Source organism: Xyrauchen texanus, chromosome 6, assembly GCF_025860055.1.
Source record: "Xyrauchen texanus isolate HMW12.3.18 chromosome 6, RBS_HiC_50CHRs, whole genome shotgun sequence".
Classification (NCBI taxonomy): domain Eukaryota; kingdom Metazoa; phylum Chordata; class Actinopteri; order Cypriniformes; family Catostomidae; genus Xyrauchen; species Xyrauchen texanus.
This window is the reverse complement of record NC_068281.1, coordinates 51279904-51298572: the sequence shown is the minus strand read 5'-3', so window position 1 is coordinate 51298572 and position 18669 is coordinate 51279904. Positions and strand designations below refer to the sequence as shown.

Here is an 18669-nt window from a genome sequence, read left to right as displayed (position 1 = left end):
ACACTGGAGTGAGGGCATCTTCAGTTGCTGGATAAATCCATTGTCTGGCTGAAATAAATATGCAACTGTGAAAGTTTGGAAGAATGTTAATGTTCAGAATTAAAAATGCAGATCTGTATCGTGTTGAACTCTTATACTGATGGGTTTGATTGAGGCAGGACAGATGACAGTGCAGGTTGACCAATCGCGTTTCAGACACACATGTGCAGATCAAATATTCATGAGAAATTAGATCATTTCTTGCTTTTCATAGCTTAATAGTTTTTTTTTTTCATTTCAAAACAAAAAACGCAACGTAAACGGAAGTCTTCATAGGATCTTAAAGACAACATTTGACTTCACATTAGGTGGTCTCGAAATATCTTGTGGCCATAAAACATCATGTTCCTACGAGTGCACATGTTGCAACCCATCTTAATATGACATGATCACAACAGAACCAAGTGTGAGGAATCTGTCCTTGACCTTGAACCGGACACTAGATGCCTACAAACGTTATATATTCTTTATTCAATTGAAAAATGAGATTGTGTGTGGAACAGCTCCAAAATGATTTTTTATTTGATTTTTACTTGGTCAGAAACAATATAATTCATTGAAATTGAAATTGCAGTCCACAAATCGATGATCAACACAACAGCGCTTCTTTATGAACAAGACTTCGGCCTGTTACATTCTATAAATAAAACCAAGAAATAATTTCTTCAATGTTAAAATATGGAACATTGCAAAGAGTTGGAAGACGTACTGTTCTTAGAAATTCCTGAATGTTTTATTCTCAAAGACACACAGAGTTTTAGTCATGAACAAGCAAAACCAGTTTGGATTTATGAGTAATTTCAGTTATGTTGAAGTGAATGCAGCTATGTTTTATGAACAGAATATTTCATAAAGAAGGCTCATTATATGTACGGCGAAGCAAAAACTCACTGTAAAAAAATACAAATCAATAATGACAATAAAGAATTTAAAGGTCAATTATGTTTAGATGAACAAAAATGCACTTACGGTAATATCATAATAAAGAATCGTTTTTCAAACAGTGAATAAACTCAAAAAACATAAAGCATAATGATGAACACATCCTTATTTCTTAAATTCACTCCATAAGTGAGTTTAATGAAACTGAAAAAGGCACATTAAAGAGTGTGGAGCGTGTATGAGTGGTCTGTTTCACACCTGCTGTGTCTGCGGGACAGGAGCGCCGCCGCTGTGACATGCACAATCTTACACTAATAGAAGCTCATGTAAATGCCTCTTTCATAAAGTGTGGAAGCAGAAGCGATTGGCACGTGTAGATATTTACCCAGTTTTGTTCTGCATGTCAACATGTTTATTTAATGTGTGCATGATGCAGAATGGAAACGCTTAACTGCGGCGGAGTTTCTCCCCAGGTTTAATGACAGCTGCAGACACAATGACGCATTCAGAGAAAAATACATTAAAATCAATTAAAGTGAAACGAATTTCACGTTAAAACAGGAACAAATTATTATCTCAACTCATTTCTTCCTGTATTTGAATTATTCCTATTATTAATTCATTTGATAAAATGGTTTAATGAGGATTATATACACAGTGTTAATCTTGTCAATGTTTGCTGACAAAAGATTTATTCATTTTCTTTTCAGCAGTTTTCAAACAGTTTTAATTAAAACATACTTAAATACAAATTACAGATATTAACAATGTACTAACACTGCTTTTATTTCTATGAAAAATCTAGAAAGAATTGCTTGAAATAGTACGCTGTGTATTTTAATGAACTTTACTAACAGTGTTAATGACCTCAAACACATCCTGTATGTGACGTGAACAGCATGAACAGGTGAACTTGAACTGAGTGACCCGCAGGTCAGAATGTGGATCTTGTGTTGGGGATACATCGTTTGCTTCTAAACGGGAGGAATTCATACTTCAAATATTCATTATATGCGTTTATTCATGTTTCTCGAGTTGTTTAATCTCACATATTAAACATATTCATCTTTAGTATTTTACATACATGTTTGTAATTAGTTTATAAATTCTTCAAAATCTTTGAATATTTGGTCAAAGTTTAGTCTGTTACAGCTTGTGCATATTTTTGTCTTTTCGTTCTTTATCATTACCTAAAAAAGATTCGTTTTGACCACTAAAATGAATAAATATGACATGATGAAATACTGATTGATTTAAAAGACAAAAAGAAGTGAACACTGGATTAGAATGATTCCTTCTGTGAACTGTAAATCGCACTCTTATGGTGTAAATTGTATCTTATTGAGATATTGGCATGTTCTCACATTTAAAGAAATGTACTTGAACTCCAGAGACACAGCAGCATGTGATTCATCTGTTAATACGCATGGAGAAATGAACGAGCGCCGTTCACGTCCCACAGATGCAGATTGTGTGAAACAGGCCTGAGCTTTGATGTTCCTCTCAGAGCGTTCCTCAAGCGTTTGCATTAACGGTTACTTTAAGCCTTGAGTTAAACATGAACATTAAACCACGGGTTCTTGTGTTTGCTTGTACTGATTCTGACAAACCCATATCTGACACAGTCTTCATCCGTTGAATAGAGGGATAAGCTACATGTTGTTGCTGTCTTTGCACTCATCCGTGTCACTCATCCGTGCCACCATACATGTCAGCGAGTTTCCTGAAGCGTGGACCCCAGTCGTTGAGGTAATCATAGTCCTGGTCACCATCGCTGCTGGAAGAGTTGATGGAGCTGAGCGATCCTGCAGTCGATCCGTTGCCCTCATAGTCAAATACTAACAGTGAGTCATACGGTGGAGCGGTAGGGTCATTATCAGCTGCCCTCAAACCCTGCAAAGACAACCAGTGTTAACTGTTACCAACCACATAACCTAACCATCCCTTAAAACATCTCATTATACAACTCATCAACCTCCTGTCTTATCTCAAACACCCGCCTAGTTTTTGTGACCCATTCACCCTGTTTCCACCTGTATTGAGTGCTTGTGATCGAATCACCCGAAACAAATGTGGAAATGGGGACCATGAGTACTATGAAACTGGCATCTTCTCCTGTTATTGTTGTCAGCTGATTTAGAGACAAGCAGCTATGATGTGCTATACTAGAAGTATGACTAGGCAGAAGTAATAGAAGTAAGAGTTCACATGTACTCAAGACCACCTTTGCGAGTGGAGCAGAGTCTGGTTAGATGGTGCACAGCCATATTTGTCAAGTGGACTTGGTTGCACACCAAAAGCACAAGTGTAAAATCACCCTAACGCAACTCTCACAAATGTATTGTTACAACTTTGATTTGATGAATGTTTTGTCGGATGATGGTGTAGCATCACTCCACCTCACTGATGAAATCTCCGATATCTCCCGGATGTGGTGCGGTGGATCTGATGGGGTACTGGTGCTCGGGATGCAGCGGTCTCTCATCTAACCTGCGCACACCGATGGGCTTCATGCCGTCGGTCTCAATGTCTGGCTGCTGTAACTGACTCAGGTCATAATCCTGACCGCAAACACAAGAGAAGACAGATGGTGAAGTCAGCAACACGAGTAAATCTACACACAAACGTGTGCAATGTTTGGATGACAAAATGATTTCAATTAAGCACAAATGAGAAGAATTCACTAAGGATGAATTGTCTGCTGACAGCACTGTTTATTTATACACACTGTCTGCATAGTTTCACTGAAGGAATTATGCAGATCAGCCAGATGCTCAAATGCCATTCTTTCACTTCCCATCTCGAACTGCAATGATAATAAAGTTCATGTTCTTGGTCAACTTTTTGGTATAAAATAAAGTCAAATATACAACAAATAGTACCACATTGCTTGTTTTATTTTTATTTATTTTTTTAAAAGCTTGATTATGTCCAGTAGTGTTTAATACAGCAAAACTGATGTTCTTATTCTGTAAAAGAAGGGCTGCTTACTTTACTGTTCATGGTCATTTTTGACAGATGGAGTTTTTTTTTTTTTATAAATTCAAAAATGTCTTCTTTCCTGAAGTAAAAACAATAAAATGATGCACTTCTTTTGGGATTTTGTGTTTTTTTTTTATTAGATCATATTTACATTTCGTGTTATGAATGTTCATTGTGGCAATAATAGCCAGTAGATGGCGTAGTGTTCAACACAAACACCTACAGTGTAGTATTTCTCAATTTGATCACAAGTTATGCATTTAGATATGTAGTTAGACATTATCAAACTACTATTTGACAAATGTAAGGTATGGCGGAGGATCAGTGGCCTTAACAGATTCACGAACAAACAAGAACTTACTGTTAAAAACTCCCCTAATTACTGAAATAGCGCCAACCAGTCTCCACAAGCACAATAAATGTATTGACAAAGAGACAATGAACTATTGACAGAGAACCGCATGTGACATCCGCATGCTCACCACGTGCTTATCGTGTGGACAGGAAGGGGGAAACTTTGAACGCAACAATGTGTGTGTGTGTGTTTTTCAGTTAAACACAGAACTGCATATTGCTAATGAAATACGTGTAATCCCTGTATGTTGTGTATTTCTGAGGTATATCAAACTCGTTAGAACTGTTTCGTTGTGTGTTTTAAACTCTGAGGCCTCATATTTAATAGCCTCAGAGTGTATATTCCCTTTTTTAAGTGTACTAAACACACGTTTCTTGGTATCAAATTAAACCTTACGATTTGTCCGAGCTGAATTCGAATATAAGATCTCTGTAGAATGATATTACGCGATGTTTTACTATCTTTTGAGTCATTCAGCCCAAAATCTCTTACTGTCATAAACATGCAAATGAGCCTTGACAAAGGAACTCTCTCATGCCCAGAGTAAGTGAGACTTTTACGACCTCCAAAGGAATGTTTAGAGAAGTGCTGACCCTCACTTCATTCTCTTACTGAGAAAGAGAAATGAACCCTGTTAATCCTATATATATATTCTATATATCCATGTGATAAATTCATTGACATGTATCTAATGTTCCATCTCATAATTTTCCTAAATGTTGTTTGATCTGTGTTTTCTTTCAAACTCTAATGGGTTAATGTTTCAGACTTTGCATACTATGGTTAACCGAAATCATATGTGTGGCATATTTGGTCTCTATAACTTGGTATTTTGAAGATCGAAATGACTGTGTACATGATATGTCGATAACAACAACATATTAGTATTACAAGTATATTTCCTAGTTTCTTTCTTACTCATGCAATGAGAAATGTGAGAACAAAGAGCAATAAACCAAATTCCCGCCTGGAACCCAAACCCTTCTCATTGGTCGAGCCAATGAGAGGTGGGACATGTTTTCTAAGGTTATAAATGCTCTTAGCTCTTATCTCTCTCTTAGCCCTCTCTTAGCTCTCTTATGCTCCTCTTGCTTCCTGCCTCTCTTGCCCTCTGAGCCTTGTGCTCTCTCACTCTCTTGCTGAATGATGCCCCAAGGACTCCCAAGCATGCGCCGGGCTACGGCCTTGTCCTTCCATTCACCAAAGATCAATCTGACCCCCACTGGTTCTCTCTCTCATCAAGACAACATCATCAAAGATCAACTGGAGCCTCAACAATTGCATCAGGACAGTTTAATTCAAATGGGACATGCAAGTATCAAACTTAGTCTCATTATTTGATACATTAAGTATCCTCACCCCTTTCTAAAAAGGGCGCGTCAGAACTAATATGATGGTTTGCTCAGGCTGTTGATCTGCTGAATTTCAAACAATGCTATAACTTCTTGCCTTCCTGTATTCTGCTTCAACCCTCTTTCCCTTGGTAAACTGTATGAATGTATGTATATGTATGTTAGAGTAGTTTAAATGTTTAGTCTAGTTAATAAAGTCTTGTTCATGTCACGTAAAGTTGTCTGTGTCTCAGGCTCATATCTAAAGTCACTAATCATAGATTTTGACTACTTGCTCTTAATACGTAGTAAGAAAGACATTTCCCATGCCCCGGAAATGTACCTTTCTATTAATTAATTAATTAATAACCAATATTGAGTGTTCACGGATGAACCGAGCATTTGGTTGTAATGTTAATGTAGCTACCTCAAGTTAACCCGATTAACTGATCCAAATATTCATGATCGATTATAACAAGTTATGATTGATTATTAATATTTCATAGAGCTGATTCGCTACATAAAGTTTAGCATTTTTTAGCATCTTTGTTTTGCTTCCTGTAAATATCTAACATTTAAGGATCTATAAAACATATTTAACCTTGTGCGACCCTGCGTTCACATGTGTGGATGTTGTATTTTGGGTTCGCTATACACAACGCATAATTTATCTGAATTTAAATCAACTGAATATTGTTGACAACATTCTACACTGTCATTTAAGGGTTACAATTCTGGCGCACTGAGTCACGTGACACAACAGCATGATGTTGATTTCTGTGAAACACTCCTACAGGTGCAGCACCAACAAAACTGTCTCATCGGGTAAAAAGTTTTTTGACTGAAAAATGTTTGGATGAATATCTCTAGTTTCATTTGATGTGTTGCTTTAAAATGTCTGTACATTTTTCTGCCATCAGTGCGCTGATAAACATGATGTCCACATACGTGGAAATTAGGACCACGTTCCCTCAAAAGTTGAAAAAACATGTTTGTTATTTTGAATAATTTTCCCTTCATTTTCATATAAATTTGGTTATATTTTATTTTGGTATCACTGTACAATACGGTTCTATTCATTCCTAGATGATTACTGTGTATTATCACATTGAACTTGTAAGACTGACTCCAAACTGTCTGCATCTCATCCGGGAAAGACAAAGAACTCTGCGAGAACCAACGTCATAAAACTTCTACACAGATGAGCATCTTGTAATGACTCAGACGAAGGCAGATGGGGAGTGAGGATCTACAAGTGGGTTTATTTAACAAAGGTGAGAATAAACAGAGAGGAACAAAGGAAATAACCACGATGGGTGAACCGAAACTAAAACACGAAAACATTCAAGGGCACACGAAGTGGGAAAACACGGCAGGATGAACTCGGCAAGACAGGCATGAGAGCAAACATCAGGACATGGGCAAAACAGTCAGAACATCACAACAGTCAGGACCTCAAAACAACGAACGACAAGGGAATGGAGGAACAGCGGGGTTTAAATACACAGACACATGATGATAACAGATGACAATCAGGTGCGAACAATGACACAGTGATGAAGGACGGGAATCCTGGTGACGGCGACACGGAAAATACGGGGCAGACAACCAGGGATCGTAACACATCTCCACCTCAATGCATCCTACTGAGCAAGCACCATAAAACACAAATCTCACATCTCACCTCTATCTCACCTCAGGCCAATTTAGGCCTTTTCACTAAAAATTCACTCATCTGTTCTCTGTGCCCCCCCCCCAAAGCAGACACATAGACACACAAAATGTATATGTGAAAATGTAACAAAGAAAACCGTGAAAACAAATAATGTGACTAATGACAAAGGCATGTTTGGTATCATTTAAAATGTCTCAGTGCGACTGGTGTAATGGTCTCTTTCCCATGTTGATAAATCTGTTGGTAGCAAAGTTATAAAGTCTTTGCCAAATGCTGTATAATTCTGGAGGTCTGTCCCCATCCCTGCCTGTATGTTAATGAGGTATGTCCCCAGGACTTCCAAACCTAACCACTCCCAAAATTCCCTTTGTTCATGGTTTGGGTATTTAAGGAAATGTGACACATTGCTCATGGTTCTCTGTAGTCAGATGATCCCACACAGTTATGCGTGTAGTTTTCTATCAGGTAATGGTAATTGCAATTTGAATTGAAAGGTCTCTCTGTAGCCAGACAAAGTGTGTAGCTTTTCTCTACCAGGTAATTGCAATTCTAATTTCTTATGTTTGGTAAATGTTTGAATGGAATGCAACTTTAATTATTTTATTCATATACTATTACCTGGTAAAATAAATTGTTACCTTTTTAATTCATTCTGAAGGACTGTTTTTAGTATATTTCTTATTAACTACAAATCTATGGTCAGAGTTGGCTTAATTAAGCTACTTCAAAAGAACACGAATAGTTAAGTAAAAGCCTAAACAGCAAACAGAGAACCTATAACAGGACTTAGCCAAGTAGAATTAAATGGAAAAACGTATCGGTTACCTAACGTAACCTCGGTTCTCTCTTTTATGAGGGAACGAGTATTGCGTAAGCTAGCTTACGCTATGGGAAAGATTCATCTTTTCTGAGATATTGAAGCCAAAAAATTATCCTTAATTTTTGTATCCATTGTCAACGCAGTGCGGCAGCTGCAGACCTTGAGCGCGCTAGCTAGCGAGCTCATAGGTTGCTCTGCGGCAACTGCTGCAGCCTATAGACGAGCTTGGGCGAACTCGCATCCAATGAGAGGCGTCCGCGCGCTCACTGCATCAAAGCCCGCCAAAATGGGCGTGACTAGAGTGCATATAAGCGTAGTTCGTAGGCTGGAACCTGGTTTTCATTGACTGAAGCGAAAAGTCGCTCGTGGCGCGAGCACGGCCGGCTACGCAATACTCGTTCCCTCATCTAGAGAAAACCGAGGTTACGTTAGGTAACCGATACGTTCTCTTACGAGAGGTTCACTTCCATATTGTAAAATCTGACAAAGGTGGAGGGGGAAGTCCATCCCGCTGCCACACATATGTCGTGAATGGAAATCCCGCTGGACCATGCCCACGAGGATGCCATGCCTCTAGTGGAGTGAGCCCTAATGCCCTACGGGCATGGCAGGTCTTTTGACGCGTATGCAGCAGCAATAGCGTCCACTATCCATCTAGATAGTGTCTGTTTCGAGGCGGCGAAACCTTTGGTGCGCCCTCTGAACGAAACGAAAAGCTGCTCAGAGCGTCTGAAAGCGGCGGAGCGCGCAGTATACAATCTCAGTGCTCTGACTGGGCAAAGGAGATTGGCGTCGCTTTCGCTATCGGGTGCTGGCAGCGCCGATAGGGAAATGACCTGTGCTCTGAAAGGAGTACCGATCACCTTGGGAACATAGCCGTGTCTAGGCTTTAAAATGACCTTGGAGTCACTTGGTCCAAACTCAAGACACGCAGCGCTGACAGACAGCGCGTGAAGGTCTCCCACACGTTTGACTGATGACAGGGCAGTCAGAAAACGGTTTTGAGTGAAAGGTATTTCAAATCCACGGATTGAAGTGGTTCGAAAGGGGGGGCTTTCATAGTTTCGAGAACTATAGAAAGATCCCAGATAGGAACCGATGGGGGGCGTGGGGGGTTCATCCTTCTAGCTCCCCTGAGGAAGCGGATGACCAGCTCGTTTTTACCCCATGACTGGCCGTGCAGGGGTTCAGCGAACGCCGCCATGGCCGCCACATACACTTTGAGCATGGATGGGGATCTGCCCTTATCCAGCAGCTCTTGTAGAAATACGAGCAGCGACGACACCCCATATGTCCGCGGGTCCAGGTCTCTGTCGGTGCACCATTTTGAGAACACAGACCATTTTGATGCATAGAGTCTTCTCGTGGAAGGGGCTCTAGCGTGTATGATGGTGTTTATTACTCCTTCTGGCAGAGCGACGGGTAGTCGTTGATCACTCACGCATGCAGCGCCCAGCGCTCTGGGTGGGGATGCCAGATTGTGCCGCGAGCTTGAGAAAGGAGATCTGCTCTCACTGGGATGGGCCACGGCGCTGTCAGTGACAGCTGCGTAAGCTCCGGGAACCATGTCTGATTCTCCCAACGCGGGGCTATGAGGAGCACCGAGTGACGCGTTTCCCTGATCCTCTGCATTACCTGTGGCAATAGTGAGACGGGAGGGAAGGCGTAAAGCGGGCGTCTGGGCCAGTCCTGGGCCAGCGCGTCCTCGCTTTTCGAGAAAAATATTGGGCAGTGAGAGTTCTCTTTGGACGCAAAGAGGTCTATCTCTGCTCTGCCGAATAGGTGCCATAATGTCTGGACTGTTTGAGCGTGCAGGGACCATTCCCCTGGGGGAATATTGTCTCTGGACAGTCTGTCCGGGACATCGTTCAGGTGGCCTGGCACGTGCGTCGCCCTCAGCGAGCGCCGGTGGCACTGGGACAACTCAGTATGCGTTTCGTCAGATGGAAGAGGTTCCTGGATCTGACACCGCCCTGACGGTTTAGGTAGGATACCACAGATCTGTTGTCCGAACGGCCAGGACGTGGTGACCCTGAATGACCGGGAGAAAGCGCACGAGCGCGTACTCGACCGCTATCATTTCCAGACAATTTATGTGAAGGCGCTTTTCCTGAACTGACCATAGCCGAAAACCGGAGAGCCCTCGCAGACCGCGCCCCAACCCGTGTTGGACGCGTCTGTCGAGATGACTTTTCAGTGAGATACAGCTCCCATTGTCACTCCCCGCTGATACCATTTGGCCACTGTCCAGGGCTGCAGAGCTGAAATACAGGTCTGAGTCACCTTGATGGGCTGGCGGCCTGTGGCCCAAGCCCGGCGAGACGCGCCGGTGTTTAGTCAATGCTGAAGCGGGCGCATGTGCAGTAAACCCAGCTGAAGTACTGCTGCGGCTGAGGCCATGTAGCCTAGCACTCTCTGAAATTTCTTCAGAGGTGTGAGGCTGTTCATCTGAAATGACACGGCTAGTCGCTGCACACGGCGCGCGCGCTGTGTAGATAAGCGAGCCGTCATTGCCACTGAGTCTAGTTCTATTCCAAGGAAGGAAATTGCCTGACTGGGCTGTAGTGAGCTCTTGGTCCAATTGACTGCAAGGCCCAAACTGTTCAGATGACTGAGGAGAACTGTCCTGTGAGACAGAAGCTCCGTATGTGATTGTGCCAAAATCAGCCAATCGTCCAAATAGTTCAGAATTCGCAAACCCTGACTCCGCAGGGGTGCGAGCGCCGCGTCCATGCACTTCGTGAAAGTACGGGGTGCTAAGGACAAGCCAAATGGAAGGATGGTGTATTAATAAACCTGGCCGTCGAAGGCGAATCTCAAGAATGGCCTGTGACGGGGATTTATCTGAATCTGAAAGTATGCATTTTTCAGATCGAGAGAAATAAACCAGTCCCCCGGCGCACATGCGCGAGGAGTTTGCTGGTTGTAAGCATTTTGAACGGTCTTTTTGCAAGCGCTTTGTTCAAAACCCTGAGATCTAATATTGGTCTGAGGCCGCCGTCTTTCTTGGGGACAAGAAAATAATGGCTGTAAAACCCCGACTCGCTCAGGGGAGGCGGCACTCTCTCTATGGTCCTTTTGCACAGAAGGTTTGCTATTTCTGAACGAAGCATGCACGCTGCTTCCGTGTTCACAGTAGTTTCGAGCCGCGCTCTGAAGCAAGGAGGACGGTGATCGAACTGTAGCAAATAGCCCTGTTTTATTGTGCTTAACACCCATTCGGATATCCCTGGAATATCTTCCCACGCTGTGAAGCGTAATGTTAGAGGGTGAATGGCCAAATCGCTCTGATTGCCGCACACAGCACGCTGAACAGAATGTGTGAGCGCGCTTACTGTGCTTATGCTGGACTGCTCGCAGACAGCATGGACAGGCTGTTCTGTGAGTGACTTCCCGATTGAGGTGAATGGGGAAAGAGTCACGTCTGTTAAGTGATGCGCAAGCATAGCCACGGGCACGGGACTTACATACAGAGAAGTGTTTGCTGGCCGAGTGACAGAGCGGGCAGAGAATGGGTGCGCGCACGTATTCGTGAGCGCATTTATTGACTCTAACACTCGAGTGGTTCGTAACCACTTTTGAGTGTGCTCTGATGGGGACACGGAACGTGTAATGCTTGTGTGTAGAGGTGAACACTGGATTGTGGGCACATTTTCTACACATAAGGCTGGTCGTGTGACAGATTAACCCTAACACTCGAGCGGGTCGTAACCGCTTTATGTGAGTGTGCTCTGATAGGGACACGGGACGTGTAATGCTTGTGTGTAGGGGTGAACACTGGATTGTGGGCACATTTTCTACACATAAGGCTTTATTTTGGGTCGCCGTGGAAACGGCGTTTGAGTGCAGGCAAGCGGGTAATATCACCGGCTTGTTGGCTGCTGAATCCACCACTGCAGTAGCCTGAGAGAAGGGGACTGACAGGGGGCGAAGCTTTGACGGTGGTCCGGCCGTGGTGGGACTGAGCCGTCGTTTTCTCAACAACGCTAGGAGGACTTCGGTTGCTCAGGTTTCAGTACAATCTTAGGCCGAGGCCTGCAGGGGGGTGGCGGTCTGCGGCGGCTGTCTGAGCGTGATCGAGGGCGGCCGCCCTGTCGACGCTGAGAAGTCTGGCTTGTTGAGCTGGGCGCTGTGAAGAGGCTCATGCAGGAGGCTGGTCACGTGGGCGGCCTGCAGAGGAGCTAGCGCGACGAGGCAGAAAGAGATTCATGGCTTGGGCTTCAAGAAACGGTCAACAATGCCACTCACCGCGGAACCGAAGAGACCGGACAGAGAGAGCGGCGCGTAGTGCGTTCAGCTTCTCCCATGTCGGCTATACAGATCTGAAACAGCCTGTCTGTAAGACGGCCATGGAATGCAGAGCAGATGCGGCTTGGCCGGCGGCGGTATAGGCGCGGCCAACACAGGCAGAAGTAGTTCTGCAGGCCTTAGACGGGAGCACCAGCTTAGACCGCCATCTCGCGGAGGGCGGGCAAAGGTGCGGCGTGGAGTCTGTTGGGAGCCTGCTCAGGGGGTGGTGACCACTCGAGCCCGAGGCGGTCGACGGCCTGTGTGAGGAGGCGCGTTAATTCCCCTTTGACTCCGGCGCGGGTCCTGCTGGATTCCTGGGCCGAGGAGGAGGCGTGTGAGCCTGACCACTCCTTGCTGTCCGAAGCCATAATGGAACAGCCCTTATCCTCCGCTTCTTCGTCCGAGATGGCAGCAGAGCAGCCGCTCGGCGGCAACTGCGCGTCCCGGGTGGGCGGGGAGGGTGAAGGCGATGCTCGAGGGAGGGGCTCCGGCGAGGCAATCGCTTCTACCACTGGTTCCGGCAGCCTTTGAGAGTGGCGCTTTTTTTCTGCGCGGCTGAATGGAAGGCGGCGCAGCGGCTTCGGTCCTGAGCGCTTCGAGTCGAGCCCGCAGGGTCGACATCGGAAGCTCCTCGCAGAGATCGCATTCGCCTTCAGTGAGGGCGAGCTCTGCATGCCCCAGTCCCAGGCAGAGAGCGCAGATGACGTGGCGGTCTCCGGTGCTGAGAGGGGCACGGCATGAGGCGCAAGTGGAGCGAGGCATCTTTAAAAAGACGCTCGTACTCTTTTGTGAAGTTCGTAAGAACTAGCTTGCTTTAAAAAGGATACGTTGCCGGATGGCGTAGCTCGCAGGACGGCTGAAGGTGGCGAAGACGGTCGGTTTCTTCGAGCGCTGTCCACGCTTGCTTGATGCCCCTCGAACGGCGACGCAGCTTCCAGTTCAGAGATGCGAAGAGCTTCGCTGAAGAGATGAAAATCAGGGTTCCAGCCTACGAACTACGCTTATATGCACTCTAGTTCCGCCCATTTTGGCGGGTTTTGATGCAGTGAGCGCGCGGACGCCTCTCATTGGATGCGAGTTCGCCCAAGCTCGTCTATAGGCTGCAGCAGTTGCCGCAGAGCAACCTATGAGCTCGCTAGCTAGCCCGCTCAAGGTCTGCAGCTGCCGCACTGCGTTGACAATGGATACAAAAATTAAGGATAATTTTTTGGCTTCAATATCTCAGAAAAGATGAATCTTTCCCGTAGCGTAAGCTAGCTTACGCAATACGAGAGAACCTCTCGTAAGAGAACTAAGAGTGGGACTGAGAATCTGTAAAACAGAACTTAATTGGCTGGGACTAAACGATGAGTCGAGAATCTATGATAGAACTTGGCCAAATAAGACTAAACGGGTAAAACCAAGAATCTATAAGGACTTAGTCTAAAACGTACTAATATCTGAAACTTATGAGTTTGTATTTAAAGGACCTCCACCCGGACGGCACAGGACCCAAATAACATTGAAATAACAAATGCAGTCTAGAAAAGAGAATTACTAACATAATCAGATACAAAACTTAAATTCAGAGCATAGATACATCAACAAGGTTTTTCATAATTGGAGTCAGATGAAATAAAGAAAATAATAAATGATAAGATTAATAAAACATGGAACTCAAATATAATAATTCAAGTATTATTTAATGCGCACGATAAGACAGAACACCTTCAGACACGCTATTGTAAACCATTGGGCCAATAAGTGGACCCCCTTACAAACTGTTCTGAGACCAGTGCAGACAGACAGCACACTGGAGGTTAAGTCATTCACTAAATAGGGAGCAAGGGAGCATCCTATAGCTCTCTATGCAGTTAAGTGCGTTCACTCCTACAATCTGATGAAAAGTTCAGTTTCAGGCTGCAGATGATGTTTGGATCACTCAACATGTTTGACACATGGGACAATGATCATCAGTACATACAGTACATACACCATTTATAATGCTACATTTTGGCAGAAGTTGGATGTTGCTGGTCATTACTTTGAATAAGAATTGTTAATTTAGCTATAAAGAAAATGAGATATAATGTCTATAATGTCTCAAAACTTTCTATAGCTTGATATTATTTACATTTTCACAACTTGGTTCCGCTGACCACACATGAGGACATCAATTCTTAGGAAAACGATTTGCTCTAGAATGTATTATTATTATTATTTTGCTGGTTTATTAGCTGCTTCTATTTAAAAAGGGAAATGGAAAATGCACACAGCACTCCAAAAATACACGAGAGGAAAAATTGCATAATGTTAGCAGCAATAATAATAATAAAGGTTAGAGTTGGGGTTAGGCTAATATACATTTAAATATATATTCTCTAAAAACAAATCTTAATATCTTCTACAATTGGGTTTCTCTGGTAAATTGATCTCATTTAAATAGGAAAACATTTTTAGCAGCAGCATCCATCTTATGGACACGTGTGACATTTACGATCAATGTTATATTCTATTTTCCAAATTTCTCACACAGTTCAATCATGAACTCTCTGAAAGATTTAGCATGTTAATGTGGGTATGACATATTGATAGGATATTGGTCTTAGAGGACTAGAAATGCTACAGAGCAAGTATGGTCACTTGCTACATTTAGAACATGCACCGACACACTGAATTAAGCGTGTAGACATGCTGCTGCTGCACAATTAGACAAACAAGATATGCTGCATTAAGCAGGTTTGACATGATGCTGCACAATTAGACATCAATACAATCCCCCAATATCACTGATCTAGACAGGTGTAGGTGGGGAGGAGGAGGGTTTCAGAGAAAACTCTCGCAGCGTGCTGCAGTGAAACCTACTATCCATCACGTGACTGGATGGCAATATGTATACAGGAAGTATATGCTGATGAGGTAAAAACAGGTGTTGCGAGCTCCTTATATGGTTATTTCAGGGAGGAGACGGGGTGGGGAATAAATCTTCTCCTGACTGGGATTTATAAAGTGAACTTTGTGCAGGTTCAGGCATACATAAGGTTTTATAAATCTGAAAACGTTTAGGATGAAATCTACACTGAGTTTTATACATGAGGCCCCTGGTCTTCCTCCCCTAGTCCTTTATCATATTTGAGGATGTGTGTGTGTACCTGGTCTTCCTCTCCTCCTCCCTCTTCATCATATGTCAGTATATTGTCTCTCACATCTTCTTCTGGGTCAATCAGCAGCTGCTTTACCAATCGCTCTCTCTCTCTCCTCTTCATCCACACCACAAACAACAGCACCAGAACTACAAACAGAGAGAGAGAGAGAGAGAGAGAGAGAGAGAGAGAGAGAGAGAGAGAGAGAGAGAGAGAGAGAGAGAGATGTTACACTGGGTCAAACCAGAAGATTGTATAAAGTGAGAAGTGGACACACTGTTTGAAAAGTCAAAGAGAAGTTGGAGAAAAATGGAGATATAACTAGAACAAACATAGAAAAGTATGATTTAATTCCTCAGAAGCTCTGACACATTAACACAGACAGTGATGGCTTGATTGATCTGTAGATCTCACGTGCAGGTGATATTTCACCCCAAATCAAGAAAACAAAAAACTGTATTTTTGCATGATCCATTAATATGTTTTGCATTGTGACATCATTTCCCCCCACAAATTCTCAGTACCATAACATTTCTTTTCATCCTGTTGCTCTTAAAGATGATTTCCATGAGACTCATTACTGTAATCAATCAAAACACTGCTAACAATTTTACTTTAAAATCACCATGAATTTAGGATAACCCAACAAACAATATGATGTTATTAATTCTACCAAACTTCTTGTAAAAATGGCATCTTTGTAATTATTATTTTTATTCATTTAAACTCAAGACTAATAATAAGCTAAATACTAAATCATAGAACGTTCTATAGGAAATGGCTGTCCCAAACCCTAACCCATACATTTTCAGTTGTTTTTACTTAAAAGATAACTAAAATAAAAGTGGTCATTAAATGCAATTGTTTTATAATGGAATTATCTTCCTTGAGGTCCACTAATAATTTCAAGTTTTTAACACTAAAACAGTCATAGTTTGAAATTAAATAATCATTTTGCACTCTGTTTTTTGTGCTCTCTCTGAAAAGCTGGGGTTTGGCCACAGCACCTCCTCCTTTAAACTTCAGTGGCCTCTGTTCTGATTGGCTAACACTGTACAGCCCCTCGAATATACAGACATATTTGAAACTCAATCGGAAGACTTTATACAGCTTAATTTCAATGCAACAAATTGCATTCGAATATATAATACTGTTCACACAGCACATCAGGGTAGTGTGCACCATGTAGGGCACTTAGTGTTGAGTGTTGGGATGTATAGTTCACACTAAGTGCTTAGTAACTACTAGTTAGTTTGTAACGAAGTCAGTGCTTAATTTGGTTGCACCACCTGTTCTTAAGGTAATACTTATTGATATTAACTGATATGTTAGCTTTTATACTTAATGAGTTGATTTCATAATATCAAGCCAACCGATAAAGGCCCATCTGGTGTGTGTGTAAAGAATAGCCATTACACTACTATGTGTTCAACAGGAAACAACAGTTTTCACAGGTACAGTATCTTTTTATTATATATATAGTATATACAGATTTATTTATTTATTTTTTGGAGCTTCAAAATTTTGGTCACCATTCACTTTCATTGTATGGACCAACAGAACAGAAATATTCTTCTAAAAATCTTCATTTGTGCTCTGCATGACACTGCATGAGGATGAGTAAATGATGAGAGAAGTTTCATTTTGTCCCTTTAACCCTTTCTTGTGACTTTGGGGTGAATACTGTATGACCTGAGCATATTCTTGACAGGTTTGGACTTACTGAGGAGGGTGATGACACAGAGCAGGAGTGTAACGATCAGTCCCGTGCCGAGTCCAGCGGCCATGATGCGCTCGTGATCCGTGCAGTCGCCGTTATCATCGCACACGCACACCTTCACTCGCAGGTATGAAGTGTTCCGCAATGGCATATCTCCGGAGTCTGTGATTGTTATCGGGATCTCGTACAGTCCACTCTCTAAGAACTCAATTCTGAGAGCAAGCTGTGCATAATCACCTGGGAAATGAATTTAGAGAGTGTTAAAACAGAACGCTCCATGGCAAGTGAATATATGTCAATCACATTGTTACCTCTGTTTTATATGGTGTTGTCTGGGATTTTGGCCAAAAATGAGTTCAACACATACACACTTACACCAAGGTCACATTAATGTTCTTTTGTGGTTATTTTTGTATTTTTCAAAATACTGGACCTAAAATTCAAAAAAAGTCAAAAGTTCTACCTAGAAAACTGCTTTTAAAATTGCATGCATTCTCAGGGCCAGCAGAGAACGACAAATAAATACATATTTTTCATCCTTTCATTCTCAATCACCTTTTTGCCTGTGTATTTTTTATATAAAAATATTAATAATTTATAAAACATTATAATCTCTTTTGATAATCGTACACCTGAAGCACAAATGCTAGCGCTAGCACGTGTCCTAGCAACCAAACTGATAGACAATCTCTAATGAGAGTCAAACCCCTGCTAGCTAACGGGAGCGCTGCAGTTCTGAATATCAGGAAATGGAATGTATTTATGCTCGGAGATATCAAGTAGGAATATCCCACATCCAACTTGTGGGATATTCATGGGATCCCTGTTGTGATCCCTGTTGGGTTGTATTTTGCTTACTTGACACAGATTTTAGCTATGCAGCTATCATACATGGCTTTGTGGAGTTTCTTGAAGTGCTGATACAGGTTAGTAGTGTTGCCCTGTGAGGTAGTATTACCCAGGCAGGTTTTGCACAATACTTGACGCTGTGCAGCGTCTTCTTTATTAAAGCCAAAATAGTCCCTCACAACTGACATACTGTTCCTCTTTGACACTAAAGTTTCAACAGTGTCAGGTTCTCACCACTGAGCTGTCTGATGGTCCAGTTCTTCCTCACATCAGCAGGTTGTGAGGGCAGGTCAAAGGTGAAAGGTCCAGTGTTCGGGTGGATGTCTGCATCCAGAGCTGTGATGTTGATTCCATTGTTCTCTGGTTTCTCGCACATCTCGACCACTGCTGGAAACACCTGAGGAGCGTTATCATTCACATCCAAGAGGTCAATCTGAAGAGTACCAGTGCCACTGGCCGGTGGAATCCCTGCACACAGAAACACACTTAGTGGCTACTTTTCTTAATTATTCTGTCCAAGTCATACATAAATCAAATTTTAGTTTTGTAATGAAATAAATTAATGTGTTGGCAGAATTATATTTTTATCTACAAAACTCATTTC

General features: G+C 42.6%; 1 protein-coding gene across 1 annotated transcript in view; it reads right to left on the bottom strand.

Annotated features, from left to right (window-relative positions):
* Positions 1 to 538: 538 nt before the first annotated feature.
* LOC127644835 (cadherin-2-like) overlaps positions 539 to 18669 on the bottom strand; it is a 94635-nt gene continuing 76504 nt past the window's right edge. The window contains exons 12-16 of the mRNA XM_052128234.1: positions 18300 to 18533; positions 17220 to 17453; positions 15506 to 15645; positions 3321 to 3482; positions 539 to 2814 (exon numbers count right to left, since the gene is read on the bottom strand). Of these exons, the coding sequence (XP_051984194.1) occupies positions 2608 to 2814; positions 3321 to 3482; positions 15506 to 15645; positions 17220 to 17453; positions 18300 to 18533 (977 nt within the window). The 3' untranslated portion in view covers positions 539 to 2607. The remainder of the gene's footprint in view (positions 2815 to 3320; positions 3483 to 15505; positions 15646 to 17219; positions 17454 to 18299; positions 18534 to 18669) is intronic.